The sequence below is a fragment of the Protobothrops mucrosquamatus genome, unplaced genomic scaffold, assembly GCF_001527695.2.
Source record: "Protobothrops mucrosquamatus isolate PMUCROS unplaced genomic scaffold, P.Mucros_1.0 scaffold_198, whole genome shotgun sequence".
Lineage (NCBI taxonomy): Eukaryota > Metazoa > Chordata > Lepidosauria > Squamata > Viperidae > Protobothrops > Protobothrops mucrosquamatus.
Window position 1 is genome coordinate 1,130,269 of NW_015386274.1, and position 15,428 is coordinate 1,145,696.

The following is a 15,428-nucleotide window of genomic DNA, read 5'->3' on the forward strand; positions in this document are numbered from 1 at the left end:
CTCACCGAGACGCCGCAGCATGATACCGTGGTCCACGGTATCAAAAGCCGCTGAGAGGTCCAAAAGCACAAGGACAGAGGAATAACCCCTGTCCCGGGCCCTCCAGAGATCATTCACCAACGTGACCAATGCCGTTTCCGTGCTGTGTCCCGGCCTGAAGCCCGACTGGTATGGGTCTAGATAATCTGCTTCCTCCAGGATGCAATTAAGACTTCATGTCAGCAGTATTAGTTGTCAAGGTAATTATAATTTAGTAACTGACAGGCAGAAGTAATATATAGAGAATGAGTCAGCAGAGTATTTGGGGAGTAGTATCCCTTTAAGAGACTGTGCCTGAGGAGAATAGCAGTTGGAACCTGCTTGCTCACTTCAACTGTTTGAATATAACTGACTATCTTGTATTCTGTATGATCCCTGAATATTGTTGTTTCATATTGTATATTAAACCACAGTTCTTTTGACAAACCCCTGTCAGATGTTTATGCTCCTGTGTAATCACAAGAAAATAAGCAAAAGGCTGCAATACTTCTAAACAACATTAGTTGCTGAAATGGAAAATAGTACTTGATTTTCTATATTTAAAAATATTGATCCAATTTTAAAGAGACTTTTCTCCTTCAATCAGATACACATTTCTTAAGAGGAAAACAAGAAAAAGAATCTGTTTATATTAACAAAGCTGGTGGCTTTTCCTAGTATCTAGATATGCATCCTTGGAGAGTAGAGAACTTTCTGAGATCTTGATAGTCCTAATAACAAGATTGCCTTGCTGTGGATTTCTTAGATTTCCCCCCATGTCTTGGAAAATACCATATTAGCTGAACAAATATTTTTGTAGTACTTAAAGCTGGAATATTTATCTTGAATCAATGTCTTACCTAGAGTTGCCTTTGTCCCGTCCAAAGAGATGAAGGGTGGGTAGATGGTATAGATACAAGGCATACCTTTAGCCTGAGCTTGAGAACAGACATAATTTTCCTCTGAAAACCAAATAGGATTTCTTTTTCCATACTTTCTGCCACTCCACCCCCCAAAAAGCCATGGAAAATATCCATGGTTATCTAAAGCACGGGTGTCAAACTCAATTGCGTCATATGACATATCATGATGTATCATGACGGTTTTTGACTTTGTGGAACCCTGGTGGATGTGGCCTGTGTATGACACATCTGGCCCACGGGCCGCCAGTTTGACACCCCTGAACTAAATTTCATCATCCTGTTGAAGCTTTGATTGACCTATTTGCAATTGGTTGTCCAGTTAAATATAACTTGTGGCAGCTGCCTCAGAACCTGCACTCTTTCTGACATTTCTGACATTTATTTAAAGTTTATGTTACACTTTTATATTAGAAATCGACCTTGGGTTTGCAGCAAGATTGTCGGTTATATTTACCAGATTTCAGGGTTGTGTTTTTAAGCTTGGTAATATTAAATTGGATCCCAGTTCTTTCCCAACTTTTTTTTTTACGTGAGGCAAACTAGATTTCCAAAACAATTTTTAGTAAAGCACTGTTGAATAAAGGTTCAAACTGTGTATGTGCTAAATATTTCTAATTATAAACATTTTAAAAGAATATAGTGCACAATTTTCTAAATAGAAGAGTAAATAACACTTTAAAGTATTGTTGAAATCTATTAATAAACCAGAATAAATCTTAATATGTAATTAAAGGCATATGCTGTTTTCATTATTTTGTATAAATAAAAATTAAAACAATTTCACCTGGTACAGTGTTCAATTTGTTATCACACATTTTGATGTTTAAGGGAAAAGATCAGATCTTTCATAGATTTCTCTTCCAAATATTTACATATTTTATCTTTATATGTTTTATAGTAGATTGTAAATCTGCATGCAAGAAGTCATCCTTTAGGTAGTTTTTAAACAGCAACAAGGATTCAGGGAGAAATTTACCAACAGAGATCAAGGCTGACTTCATGTGAAAATACTATCAATTTCTCAAACTATCTTGTCTCTACTCCTTTTTTCCTGTTAAAAAGTATCTCTGGCAGACCAGTCAACAACCCAACTGTGCTGCCCATAAATTGTGCAATGTGTTTGCTGACGGGTCTTATTCTGGAACCGTGAACTGAGATGTGTTATAGTTCTGATCCAGATAGCATAAACTCCACGAAAATGGTTTTAAACAAATATTTATTGTCCAGGAATTCTAAGCAGAGACTTACTTTGCAGTAGATACATCCGGTCATATTCATATCTGTCCATTCTCGTAGGTAAAAAGGAATAATTCCCCATCTCAGCTAGGCATGGTTATGGATGCCAATCGATGCGTGCATGATGCTTGATTAAACAAAGGCTTTTAGCACCCTGGCACATAGCCAGGACATCCTGTAATAAACTTTGAAGCCCCTCCCACTGACTAGATAAGATATAGGACTGACTAACAACTAGACTACATTTCCCAGAGGCCATCTCTTAAGGAGACAGCGTTTTACCCTTTAAATGCTAAATGCTCTAACACAGTTCTTAATTCCTAAGCTAGCTATATAATGGACCAGATGTCTATATACTAGTCCAGCACACTCCCCGCTTGGAAATATACAATTTCCACTATTAAGTAACCATTAACTAGAATAGGCAAAAAACATGGCATCAAACAATGCAATTTTCACTATTAACTGACTATTAACTAGAATAGGCAAAAACATGGCATCAAAACATGCAATTATGAGGTAAATACAAAACATGCATAACTATAACTGAGATAAAGAAGGGCATTACATCAAACAATGCAATTATAAGGTAAATACAATATGCATAGTTCGAGGATCAATCTTCAAGTTCAGTCTTCCTTAGCAGCAGTACCAAGTCGGTGATCGGTCTGGTGTAAAGCCTCTTCACGATAAGATATAGGACTGACTAACAACTAGACTACATTTCCCAGAGGCCATCTCTTAAGGAGATAACATTTAACCCTTTAAATGCTAAATGCTCTAACACAGTTCTTAATTCCTAAGCTAGCTATATAATGGACCAGATGTCTATATACTGGTCCAGCACAGGTCTGTTTAAATACTATAGATCTTTTTCCATACCATCTCTTTGGAAACTACAAATCCCAATCCATCTCAAGTGATCATTAAGAAACCAATTTCTCCTACAGTTTCCTCCCTTTGGAAAATGTCATGATATAATGTAGCTATTACCTGAAGTATTTGTTTCAACCCTCAACCCAGATTGGTTTCATTTTAATAATGGGACAATATTCTGTTCAGAAGTACTTTGTACATTTTCCCTTTATCTTCTTAAAAACTATAAGGTTTTTCAGCTCAGAATCCAAATAAATCCCAATGAGACTCTGAACATGAGGCAGCTGATATAAACACAGGTTTATTCTTTTGATCAAAGGAATAAGCTGGGTGTCTCAGTCTCTTGCCACATGCAGGCATTGCTGTGAGACAGAGGAGAGAGAGAACAACCTAATCAGAAAAGTTCTTTTTATAACTAATACACATTACAAGGTTCCTGCTCATCTAAAAAGTTCCTTTGAATTTCCTTATCTATTCTAGCTCAGTTACATTTCTACATCTCTAAGCCTGAGTACACAATAGCTCAATAGTTGGCAATTAGCCCATTAACTCAACTTGTTACTTCGCAGGCCGGTAGAGAGGCAAAGAGTTGTTACACTTTAAAACTACAGCAGAGAAAACAAAGTGATATATTTACGATCCAAGGGAAAAGGAGGTGGAAAATGAATGAAGTATAGCAGATTTTTAGCTAGGCTTTCTCTATCTTCTTGGAACAACACAGTTTAAAGTAACAGAAACATTCTCTTTGGTCAGCACAATTTGGAATACAATGGATGGGGAGGAACAGGCTTCGACTCAACCCGTCCAAGACCGAGTGGCTGTGGTTTCCGGCGTCACGACATAGCCAGTTGGCTCCATCCCTGGCTATCGGGGGCAAGTCATTAGCTCCCGCGGAGAGGGCCCACAACTTGGGCGTCCTCCTGGATACTCGGCTGTCTTTAGACGACCATATGACAGCCGTGGCCAGGGGGGCTTTTCATCAGGTTCGCCTGATACGCCAGTTGCGCCCCTTTCTGGATCGTGACGCTCTACGCACGGTCACTCAAGCCCTCGTTGTTTCCCACCTGGACTATTGCAACGCTCTCTACATGAGGCTCCCCTTGAGGTGCACCTGGAGGCTCCAGCTAGTTCAGAATGCGGCCGCGCGGGGGATCCTGGGGGCCTCTAGATACTCCCATGTAACACCTCTCCTGCGCGAGCTGCACTGGCTGCCGGTGGCCTTCCGGGTGCGCTTCAAGGTGTTAGTAACAACCTTTAAAGCGCTCCATGGCAATGGACCTAGTTATTTGCAAGACCGCCTCCTACCAAACACCTCCCTTCGACCAGTCCGCTCCCACAGAGAGGGCCTCCTTAGGGTGCCGTCGGCTAGACAATGCCGGCTGGCGACCCCCAGGGGGAGAGCCTTCTCTGTGGCAGCTCCCGCCCTCTGGAATGACCTACCCCCCGACCTACGTACAGTTGCGGACCTGCGCCTTTTTCGCCGAGCCCTGAAGGCCCATCTATTCCGTGCGGCTGGCCTGGCGTAGTTTGATTATGTTTTAGTGGGGTTTTTTGTATGGGTGTGTTTTTAGAACAGGCCCGTTATTTAATTTGATTTTAGAACTGCCTATATTTATCATGGTTTTTATTATCGCCTGTTCACCGCCCTGAGTCCCGTAAGGGAGATAGGGCGGTATATAAATTCAATAAATAAATAAATAAATGAAGCACATACAGAAAGCAAGCAGGAATAAATGAACAATAGCTGGGCTATGTTATACATGAAAGATTGATTATACATAAAAGATTATATTTTAAAAGATTATATTTTGCTTTCCTGCTGCTATAACAGTCATGCCAAAAATTGTGCTAGCAACAATTGATCTTATTAAAGGTATTAAGCAAGGTAATAACATTAATCCTCCAAAGGATAGAGCTATGAGGAACAAAATTCTTTTCCAATCTCCAAACATCCCTCCAAACCATCCAGCAGAATCTAGAATTCCATCCTAGGTTTGGACAGGCACGTGGGCAAGTTTCCTCATTTGGTCTGTGATTTCCTCAATTGCTTTTCCATTATCATCAATCTGGATACAGCAATTAGTTAGATTAATTTTTCCACAGACTCATTCTTTGGCTAGAAGAGCCAAAGTCTAGAGCCAATCGATTTTGATAAATAGCAGTCCTTGTCTGAGAATTAGTTTTTGTCAACATGTTAAGGGCGGAATAAGTTTTATTAGTAATAATTTCCAAAACTGCTTGTAATCTAATGATTCTATTTAGCATATGGATAGGGGTTTGATCTCCCCATATACCATCATTGGCACAAACTGCAGGACCATACACTTGAATGATCCTTTCAGGGGGCCACTCCTTATCTCTTTCCCAATCACCTATACCACAAGGTATTTCTCTTTTTGCTCTTCCCAGTTCATCATATATTGTAACTCCAAGTTTTTCTCCTTGTTTGAGGGGTAACAAGAAGAAACCTGGTTTGATGGTTCCCAAGATACAAGCTCCTGTCCAGTTTAAAGATAGCTGAGTATGTGCCCTTCGTCCACAAATCCAATACCAATGGTCAGGTGTGATCCATGGAAGGGAAGGATTTACAGGACCATTCCATATTGATATAAAAGTTCCTGTGTTGAAGAATTAAAAGGATTAGAACTGGACAAATTTTGGTTAGACCACCAGGAACATTTTGTAGGCTTGGTGTGATTGCACAACCATCCAGATTCACAGACCAATTCTCCCATTGGTTCAAGATAAAGGGAACCAGTTGTTCGAACAAAGCACCTTTCTCCTACCATAGCACTTTGCAACACCCATAGAGTTGGTCTCTGCCAATCTTCCCATATGAAGTTAAATGAAGAGACATTGGCAGTGGGCATTTCTTTAGCTTCCCAAGGCCATTGTTCTCCCATATTGGTTCCTCCACAAACATAGCAGCTTGTTATATTTAAGCCTGCACCAATTCTTCTGCCAAATCAATGAACAAATTTCGGGTAACTGGAGGTATTTCAATCTTTTGCTTGGTAGGTTTTAGGTGTCTCTTGTAAACGAACAGTTTTTACACTAATTCTTCCAAAAGGGTTTCTACCTTTTCTTGAGATCTCTATTCCAAGAAGGTGAGAATTTGTGGGTGGATCTTTGAAAGGGATGCATGTCCTTAGAGCACAGTCAGTCCTAGTAGCACCTTCTGTCAGGTTAAACCAAACTTGATTATAAGTACGGTCTGTGGGAGGACCTTTTGTCATTTTCATGTTGGATGTATACCAGTAGACAAACTGATCAGGTGTGACTCCAAAAGCTGCAGGATATATATATATATCTACTTTCAGTAATATAGGACCTTTCCCAATCCAAGGAATCACAACAAATTCCATAGTTGCCACTTGGTCCTTGTCTTGGTCTATTGATTTGCAAGTATCAAAACAAAGAGACATTTCTGGACTTTGGTCAAGTATAGTGTGATTATAAGCCAATTGATTACCATGATTATTCCCCAGATATGCATATGTCCATACTTTGGAAGTATACCTAACTCCCTTTAGAGTGTGACACACCACTTGGTTATTTCTGGAACAGGTGGCATATTGTGTCTGGTTATATATGCGGGTAGATTTTATTCCCTGACAGATATAATCAGAATGGTAAACCAGAGTTTTAGTAATTTTTGCTCCTGTACAAGTGGTTTTTATACACTTTTGACAGGATGAGTTGCCATCTGATTTCATGCTTCTCTTTGCTCTGTGAGAAACATGAAATTGCAAAGCACACTTGCCTATCCACCCCCGAGTCAGGTGAAGTGTGGATGTCGCTGTTCCACACTGGGCGGGAAGGGGGATGGCAGGTTGCATTTTCAGGGAGGGACAGATCCCTACCCTCAGAGTGTGAACTACCACTCTGCATAGGTATTTGGGACAGATAGTCATTAATCAAAGTCTGTCCCAGCAATTGCGTTCTCCTGTCTAACATGGCTGTGTTCTCTGAGTGATCAAATTTCCATTAATTCTTGTTACTATTCATTACACATGAACATTTTCCCTTATAAGTTCCCACTCCCCAAGCTCCTCTTTTATGCAAAAGATAATGAGACATTCCAGGTCTCCAAACACCAAGGTTGGTAAAACAAAGAACACCAGTAGAGCCCTCTTCAAAAGTCAGGGAGATTGAGTTCAGACTCAGGATCAGAATCATCAGAATCCCTTTCAGTATATCAAGCAGCAATAATCCAAAGCGATAAACAAATTGTGATGAAGGTAAACAACAAGGAGTCAGGAATCAAGGTCTTCAAAAAGATCTCTTGGTGACACTGGTGTTTGTTGCAAATATAGCTTCAAATCGGTGATGGGTTGACACTCCCACTGGGACGCTGGAATCTTCTTTAATCTGGAAACGTGGATTCACACCTTGATGCCTTTGACTTTAGCAGCTGTGGGTGTGCTGAGGAGAACCTGGCAAGGATTTGACCATTTGGCACTGGTTGCACTTGGGAAGAGTTCTTTTACTCGAACCCACTCTCCAGGCTGGACACAGTGGCATTGTTGTCACAGGTGGCAAAGCATCTTGTATCTGTTTAGAGATATGAGACAAAACCTGGGCCAGTTTCTGCAAATATTGGGTTATATTTATTTCTCCTTCATCCCTTCATATTGATGGGGATGAGAAAGGTCTACCATAGAGCATCTCAAAGGGTGACAGTTTCCACTGTCCTCAATATAATATGAGTTAAAGCAAGGGGCAAAACCTGTGGCCAAGGCAGATGGGTCTCTTGGCATAACATGGCTAAATGGCATAACATGGCTAAACATTAAGACGTTCTGAAATTGATGATGCCTGGGGCCTGTAACTAGAATGAAGGTACCAGGTGATTCTTAAGTATTTACTAACTCCCTGGACCACTTGGGATGTAAAGTGTCTGCCATTGTCAGATTCTATACGTCTTGGTACTCCAAATCTTGGAATAATTATTTCTATCATGATCTTGATGACTTCTTTAGCTGTTTGGGTTGCAGTGGCCAAGCCTCTCCTGGATAACAGGCGATTCTGATATGTCCTTGTGGGATTTTGGCTCCCCCTTTAGGATTATTCCTCTGACATAATTCGCACTGATCCATTACTGTCTAACACAGTCTTTTTACATTCTCAACTTTGTACCTTCTTTTTAACCATCTTTTCATCACTCTTGGACATGCTTTGGTAGCCTGGTGAACTCTTCTCACTATTGGCCAAACTAGCTGTCTAGGCAGCTGTACTTTGTCATTTACTACCCACCAGCCTTCTTCCCATCCACATATTGTAAAAGCGCTGTAGGTAAAGAATCAAAGTCTCTTAAATCTGCAGACAAGGCAGCAGCAAAGGCTGTAGGGCTGTTTTTATATCCTTGTGGCAGTCAAGTCCATGTCAACTGGCAGTGACATCCATTGTCTGGGTCTTTCCATTCAAAGGCGAAATAATCCTGGCACTTTATGGCTAAGGGGATGCAGAAAAAGGCATCCTTTAAGTCTATTACTGTGTACCACACTTGGCGATGTGATAGGGTGGTCCAAAGGGTGTAAGGATTGGCCACCACAGGGTGTAAAGCTTGAATTCTAATGTTTGCCTCTTGAAGGTCCTGCACTGGTCTCCAAGTCCCATCAGGCTTTGGGACTGGAAAAATTGGAGTGGACCATGGAGACTTAGTTTCTCTGAGAATGCCAAAATTCAAAAAGGTTTGAATATGTTCTTTTATGCCAATGCAAGCCTCTCTTTTTTTATTGAATATTGCCTTATTGAAACAGGCTGCATCAGGCTTCAGTTTTGCCAAATGAGGAACAGCAAATTTAGCATATCCAGGCGTTCCCTGGTACCACATGGAAGGGTTAATGAGAGAGTCTGAAGGTGGCTTAGAATCCTGCAGACTCAGGAAACACAAATATGCCTGATCAAGGGGGGAATTTAGCTGTACTCCTTGAGGGCAGCACTTGAGGGTGTCACAATTTTCCTAATAGATCTCTTTCTAACAAGTTAATAGGACATTGAGGCAAAATGAGAAATGAATGGATTACACTGGGACCATAGATCCCTTTAACTTCAAGCCTCCACTTTGTTTGGCAGTTTCTATTTTCCCTTTAACACCTACTATGGGGGTATTTTGAGTAGCCAGATATGGCACAGTAGGATCATTGAGGATGCTGTAAGTTGCCCTGGTGTCAACAAGAAAATATTGGAAAATTCCCCCCACTTGTAACTCCACCAGAGGTTCGGGGGTAGAAACTAATCCTCCGGAGCTCCGTCAGTATAGTTCTTCTTGTCTTACAGTCATCTGCCTCTGGGGAGGGCCTGGGGTTGGCTGGAACTGATGTCATCATTGTCGTCTATTGGGCTGAGGACTTTGGTTATTCAAGGGGCATTCTTTCTTTCAATGTCCCATCTGTTTGCATCAGGCACATTGGTTTCTCTGCAAATTCCCAAGCTGTGGGTTTGGGGGTCCTCTCTTAGGCTGTGACTGTAATGCTACTGCTAGGAAGGTAGCCTATTTCTGCATTTTCTTTTCTTCTTTTTCTTCTTCTCTTTCCTCTCGATGGGAATAAACAGTAAAAGCTGTTTGAATCAGGACCTCCAAAGATTGGGCAGTTGGAGCATCTAATTTTTGGAGTTTCCTCCTGATATCAGGGGCACTTTGTCCCACAAAAGTCATTTTCAGAATGACTTCATTCTGAGGGGTATCTGGATCTAGATCAGTGAAGCGTCAGAAGCCATCTTTTAAATGGATTAAAAAGTCTGTTGGGCTTTCTTTTGGTTCTTGGATAATTTGGTGCATTCGGTGAAAATTTACAGTTTTGGGGACTCCTTTCTTGAGACCCTGAATGATGGCTTCTTGTGTCTCCCTCAAAACTTCCATACCTATAGGGTTACTGGCATCTATTTCAAAAGCTGGAGCCAATATGTTTGCAGGTTCTGACCAGCGTGCCAATGGGGGATTGTTAATGGCTGCCCACTTGGCTTTGTAATGTTTTTCTGCAGCCTCCAAAATCTGTCGCTTGTCTTCTGGGCCCAGGAAGGCAGTGAGCAGGGTATGCAGGTCGGGCACAGTGGTCTATGGGTTGCCACAATCCTTTGAACCCGTTCTACATATGCTTGAGGGGCTTCTCTATATGGGGGCATTTCCCTTTACCATTGAACAAATCATTGGTTGTAAACAGAGTGTGAACATAAGCAAGATTGTCTCCCATTGGCAATTGCTTTAAAGGGGCCAACAGGGGGGCCATAGATGGCCCATCAAATCCTCCATAAGGTATTCCTTTTTTGGTGTTAGGGGGACTTAACTCCCCTCCCTTTTTATTTGCAGCTGTAAAGGAGCTTGCTGTGTCCTCAGAGCCTGCCACTTCCTCATAGGGCTGAGGAAGGGGAGGTAAAGAGGTGGAGGACCTTGCGGCAATGGTTCCGGGACTGGAGCATTAATTACTCCTGAATTATAGGGGGGGTGGAAATTCTTCTTCCAGTTGGTCTTACAAGATTTCTTCTGGCACAGCTTTTTCCTCCCCCTTTCGAACAGGGCAAATTTTAGATGACATAGATCTGGCGGGCTTAAGATGACATTGTTTTAAGATGTCTTGTCTGAGTGCCAAATTGAGGAAGAAACCCGCATATAATTCCTCTTCTATTCTTCCTTGGGCATTGAGATATTCAGTCAAAGCATTAATTTCTTCTATATTCACAGAACCTTCTTTTGGCCATGGCAAAAATTGAGATCCAAGAAAATACGTGGGCCAGATGATGGTGCAAAAGGTTCGAAATTTGCTCTTGATAAAGCTTATCTTTATTGCCACCCGGGGTTTTAAAGCTTCACAGTTACTAAAAACACACTCCTTTCCTAAGGTGGTTAGACCAACGATTTTGCTTTGCCTGTTCCCCATAATCCTGTTTTCTCCCGTCTTGTCCTTAAAGGGTTTCTCAGTCTTTTTCCGTCAAGATCGAGACTAGCTAGGCCCCCCCTTTGTGTGTCGGATTAGACCCTGCCTGATACCAGTCTGAAACCTGTTCCCAAAATCAACAAGCACTCTCCCTGCCACTTCAGAGCAGACCTCTAATAGGAATTTCTCCGTCTCACTCTCTCATCAATTCAAACAAACAGCACCCCACCTCCCCTTTAACAAAAGTTATACTCACCACCATGTTGGTCTCCCTTTTTCCACCACCTAGATTATCAGAGCCTCGATTTAGCCAGGGCTTTCCAGTTCACTCACAATGGAGTCCTCCGTCGTCAGTAGTCACGAAATCACCAGGGGCAATGGCCCTGAGAGCGCACTTGATGTCGGGATCGTCGGGTCCAGTTTCCTCCGGGAGTTTACAAGAAGGCTCTCTTTCGTATCCAAAATGATGATGGCTAGTGGGGGCTGAATGCAAGTCACCCTAAGGGAACAATGCCCTCATGCCCCCCATTTGGCACCAGGAAATATGTAAGTTTTTTAGCTCAGAATCCAAATAAATCCTAATGAGACTCTGAACACAAGGCAGCTGATATAAATACAGGTTTATTCTTTTGATCAAAGGAATAAGCTAGGTGTCTGAGTCTCTTGTCACACCCAGGCACTGCTGTGAGACAGAAGAGAGAGAGAACAACCTAATCAGAAAAGTTCTTTTTATAACTAATACACATTACAAGGTTCCTGCACATCTAAAAGGTTCCTTTGAATTTCCTTATCTATTCTAGCTCAGTTACATTTCTATATCTCTAAGTCTGAATACACAATAGTTCAATAGTTGGCAATTAGCCCATTAACTTAACTTGTTATTTCGCAGGCCGTAGAGAGGCAAAGAGTTGTTACATTTTAAAACTATGGCAGAAAAAACAAAGTGATATATTTACGATCCAAGGGAAAAGTGAGTGGAAAATGAACGAAGCTAGGCTTTATCTTCTTGGAACAACACAGTTTAAAGTAACAGAAACATTCTCTTTGGTCAGCACAATTTAGAATACAATAGAGCACATACAGAAAGCAAGCAGGAATAAATGAACAATAGCTGGGCTATGTTATACATGAAAGATTGATTATACATAAAAGATTATATTTTAAAAGATTATATTTTGCTTGATCTCTACAAAACCATTTACTTCTTTCCCCCATCTCAGTCCCCCTCCCCAAGATCAAGCAATTCATAAGGAAGTTGAAACACTGACAAGCAATAAAGCAAGCAGTTTCCATTGTTGTATAATTCGTATTTACAGTTAGATGGTTTATTTAACATTATCATTTTAAAGTTATTTACAGATATAGATACAAATGGGTTGTATGCCAGAATAATAAAGCATTCCATGTTTGTACAATAATTACAGTAAAACTTCAAAAGTACAGTCTTATTTTTATACAAAGGAATATTAACAATTAATTAGAAATAAATATAAATTTATTGGATAACCAAAAGAGTTTTCTGTATATAAAAATATGATATCTGTGACCACACCCTGATAAAAGGAAGTTATAATACCATGTACATTATTCAGAAAGTCAGTATTAGCATCTTTTTCAGAGTTTAGCTTATTTGTATGTATGTTAACATAGCATTATTGCATTATCGTTTGAGCTATTTGTAACTCTGTCAAGTATATAAAAAAAACTTTTAAAACTCATTTTTGGGGTGGGAAAAGAACAAATATGCAGTTGTTCATGTTTTGCAGCCACAAAGCTATTTTTAAAGTATGTTGTTAATATCTATCAATGGCATTAAGAAGAAAAATAATATTATAGAGTCTTTGACCTCAAAGTTGAAGTTTTGCTCCTGTACATTACATGACTTTCTTTTTCTCACATTATGTGTAACAGTTAAAATAAACCTGTATATTACTTGGTAAAATAATGGAAAATATTTTAAAAGTCATAATGGTTCCATAAATTGCAGGCTCTTTCTTTTCGAAGTCTTTCTCAGTGAAATGCAAGACTTTTTATGGGATATATCATTGTTTTCATGAAAGACATGCTGTTTTACTGAAAACCCAGGAAGCTGCACATTACTATTCTGTACATGGAAAGAAACACCATTTTTTTCCCAGGAGATATTTCCTGAAATGTAAAATTAAAAGAAAAAAGTTTATTACAATGTATCATTGATAAGTCACTGGGCCTCAGTACTGTTTTCCTGTGATGTGATAGGTACACCTAATCAACTCCTAGAGAGGCTCTCCACATTCTGTTTCTATAGGCTCACAATGTTGTGGAATACATGTCATGTGGAAATTCTCAGCAATGTAAATTGGCCCCTAAATATGTCTCCAGATATGCTATAACATTGACATGTTTCCTCTGGAAATCAAGACTTAATTGATAAGTGGGAATGAGCCTGTTTCAGTTGAAGTTGCCACTGAGAACTGAATAAATGTAAAACACTAAATACTTGTTAGAATGCTAATCTAATCTTATCTTTCAGGATTGTTTTATTTATATATTATTTTTTATTTATTTGTTTATATTTATTATTAAATTTGTGTCCCTGAGTCATAATGTCTACCGATTACTAAAACTAAACAGCTTGTGAAAAAAGGTCATGTTTTCCCCCCCTGTAATATAAATGATTAATTAGGGCTGAACAAACATTTCAGAGTCAAACATGGCAAAGGCACTCCAGAGGACATGGAGACATACATGTAGTACTTTTCTGCAACCCCTTAAAGCAATTGCCTCTTTCCCACTGCATATTCCTTGGAAACATGCATTTGGATTAAGGGGTTGCAGGCAGATGTTACACCCCTGCATGCTTCAAACGCTCTTGCTGCTTTCAAACTCAAAATAATGTCCTACCTTATTAACCATGCTAAATATGGTGGCAGTACATAGTAGTAGCCAAGATACCATAATGCGTTTTGGTGAACATATCACAATGACATAGATATTTTATATTAAAAAATATCCATAAAATTTGATATACTTATAAAAATGCATTCTACAAAATAGAAATGGTTTGGCCTTACATGGACTTTAATCTGGCCCTATCATGTAACAACTGACCCATTCTTTAATCTATCTTATTTTGTACTGCCTACATTAAACATATTGTTGCTTATAAAGAATACTGTAACATACGTGCCATTACCATTTGAGTGCACAGAATAATCATTGCTCATTAGCATCGATGTGGAATTAGTAGAGTTACTATTGGATTGTAAAGAATGTGAAGAATTGGATACACCTTGGTTAATATTCTGCTTCCTTATGCCATTAGTAGCAGTTCTACTCCAGTCTATAGTAAAAAAAAGATTGCAGAACATAGGGTGGTATATATTAAAGTCCAAATAATAAATTGAAAGTTGTATCTAATTTAAAGATTCCAAGTAGGGTCTGCAGGATTATCCTACTTTTGTCAGAATGACAAAAGCAGGGTTGTCCAATAATGGCACAAACTCTCCCCTTTTATATGTGGCATATATACATTATACAGAAAAGGAGTGCCATCTTTAATCAGTCCTGACCTTGCTCCCCCTTTCCAGCATAAGCATCCCAGCAAACCAAAACTGCATCAAAATGGTAGTATGCATGTAGTAATGTCATGGTACAAATTCCACCCCATCCGATGCACGTATTTCTGCTTTTTTGTATCATAATACAATTCATCACTTTCTGATTACTTCCCCTGGCATCTGTGTTCAGAAGAATCAGATTAGCTGTGTTTCCCTCCCAGCTTTTGAAGCTAGCTTTTTTTGAGATTGGGATATCTGAAATGCATAAAGTCCCAAATACAACATGTAATAAAAAATGGCTGAAGAACTCAAGGCTCTAAATTATCTTACTCCATCCTGCCCACAATCCAAATCAAAATATAAACAAACTATTTAGCTATTTTTCCTCCCGTAATTTGTAATAATAAGAAAATAAAATGGCTCTGGAAGAGAGCAGACAGACCCAACTAATTTTCTACCCTCATTTCTGCCTTGCTGCTACAGCATTTTGACCTAAGGAAAGAAATGCTGGGTTGCTCTGTAATTCTACTTTAAAGTCCATGCTATCATACAGCTGATAAAAAAAATGTATAAGGATATCTACAATCATAAAAACTAAAAACTGCATGCATTTTCTTCAACAGCAAACAATATACTATGGAACAAGTTTATTTGACTTAAATTGCCACATTTATTTGAGAAAAATATAAAGTGAGTAGAAGAATCAATAAAAACAGTTATTTATACAATATTCCCCACCTTCTGCCTTCCACTAACCCCATTTCTGGCCCTGGCTTCCAGCTATACTTGCTGAAATCCATTTCAGAAAGGGGTTTTTTTTTGGGGGGGGGGGAATACTCTGAAATAGAATCAGATGGGATCATGGAAGGACATAGAGGGCTGAAGTTTCAACAAAAATAAAACAGTTTTATACTCAAGTAACAGAACTTCAAATCACTGTGCCTGTAAACTGCAAACAA

The 15,428-nt window shown here is 39.6% G+C and overlaps 1 protein-coding gene across 1 annotated transcript in view; it reads right to left on the bottom strand.

Annotated features, from left to right (window-relative positions):
* Positions 1-12,230: 12,230 nt before the first annotated feature.
* The window catches only part of ADGRG2 (adhesion G protein-coupled receptor G2), a 38,328-nt gene continuing 35,130 nt past the window's right edge, over positions 12,231-15,428 (bottom strand). Inside the window, exons 20-21 of the mRNA XM_029285963.1 lie at positions 14,106-14,252; positions 12,231-13,078 (exon numbers count right to left, since the gene is read on the bottom strand). Coding sequence (XP_029141796.1) covers positions 12,894-13,078; positions 14,106-14,252 — 332 coding nt within the window. The 3' untranslated portion in view covers positions 12,231-12,893. The remainder of the gene's footprint in view (positions 13,079-14,105; positions 14,253-15,428) is intronic.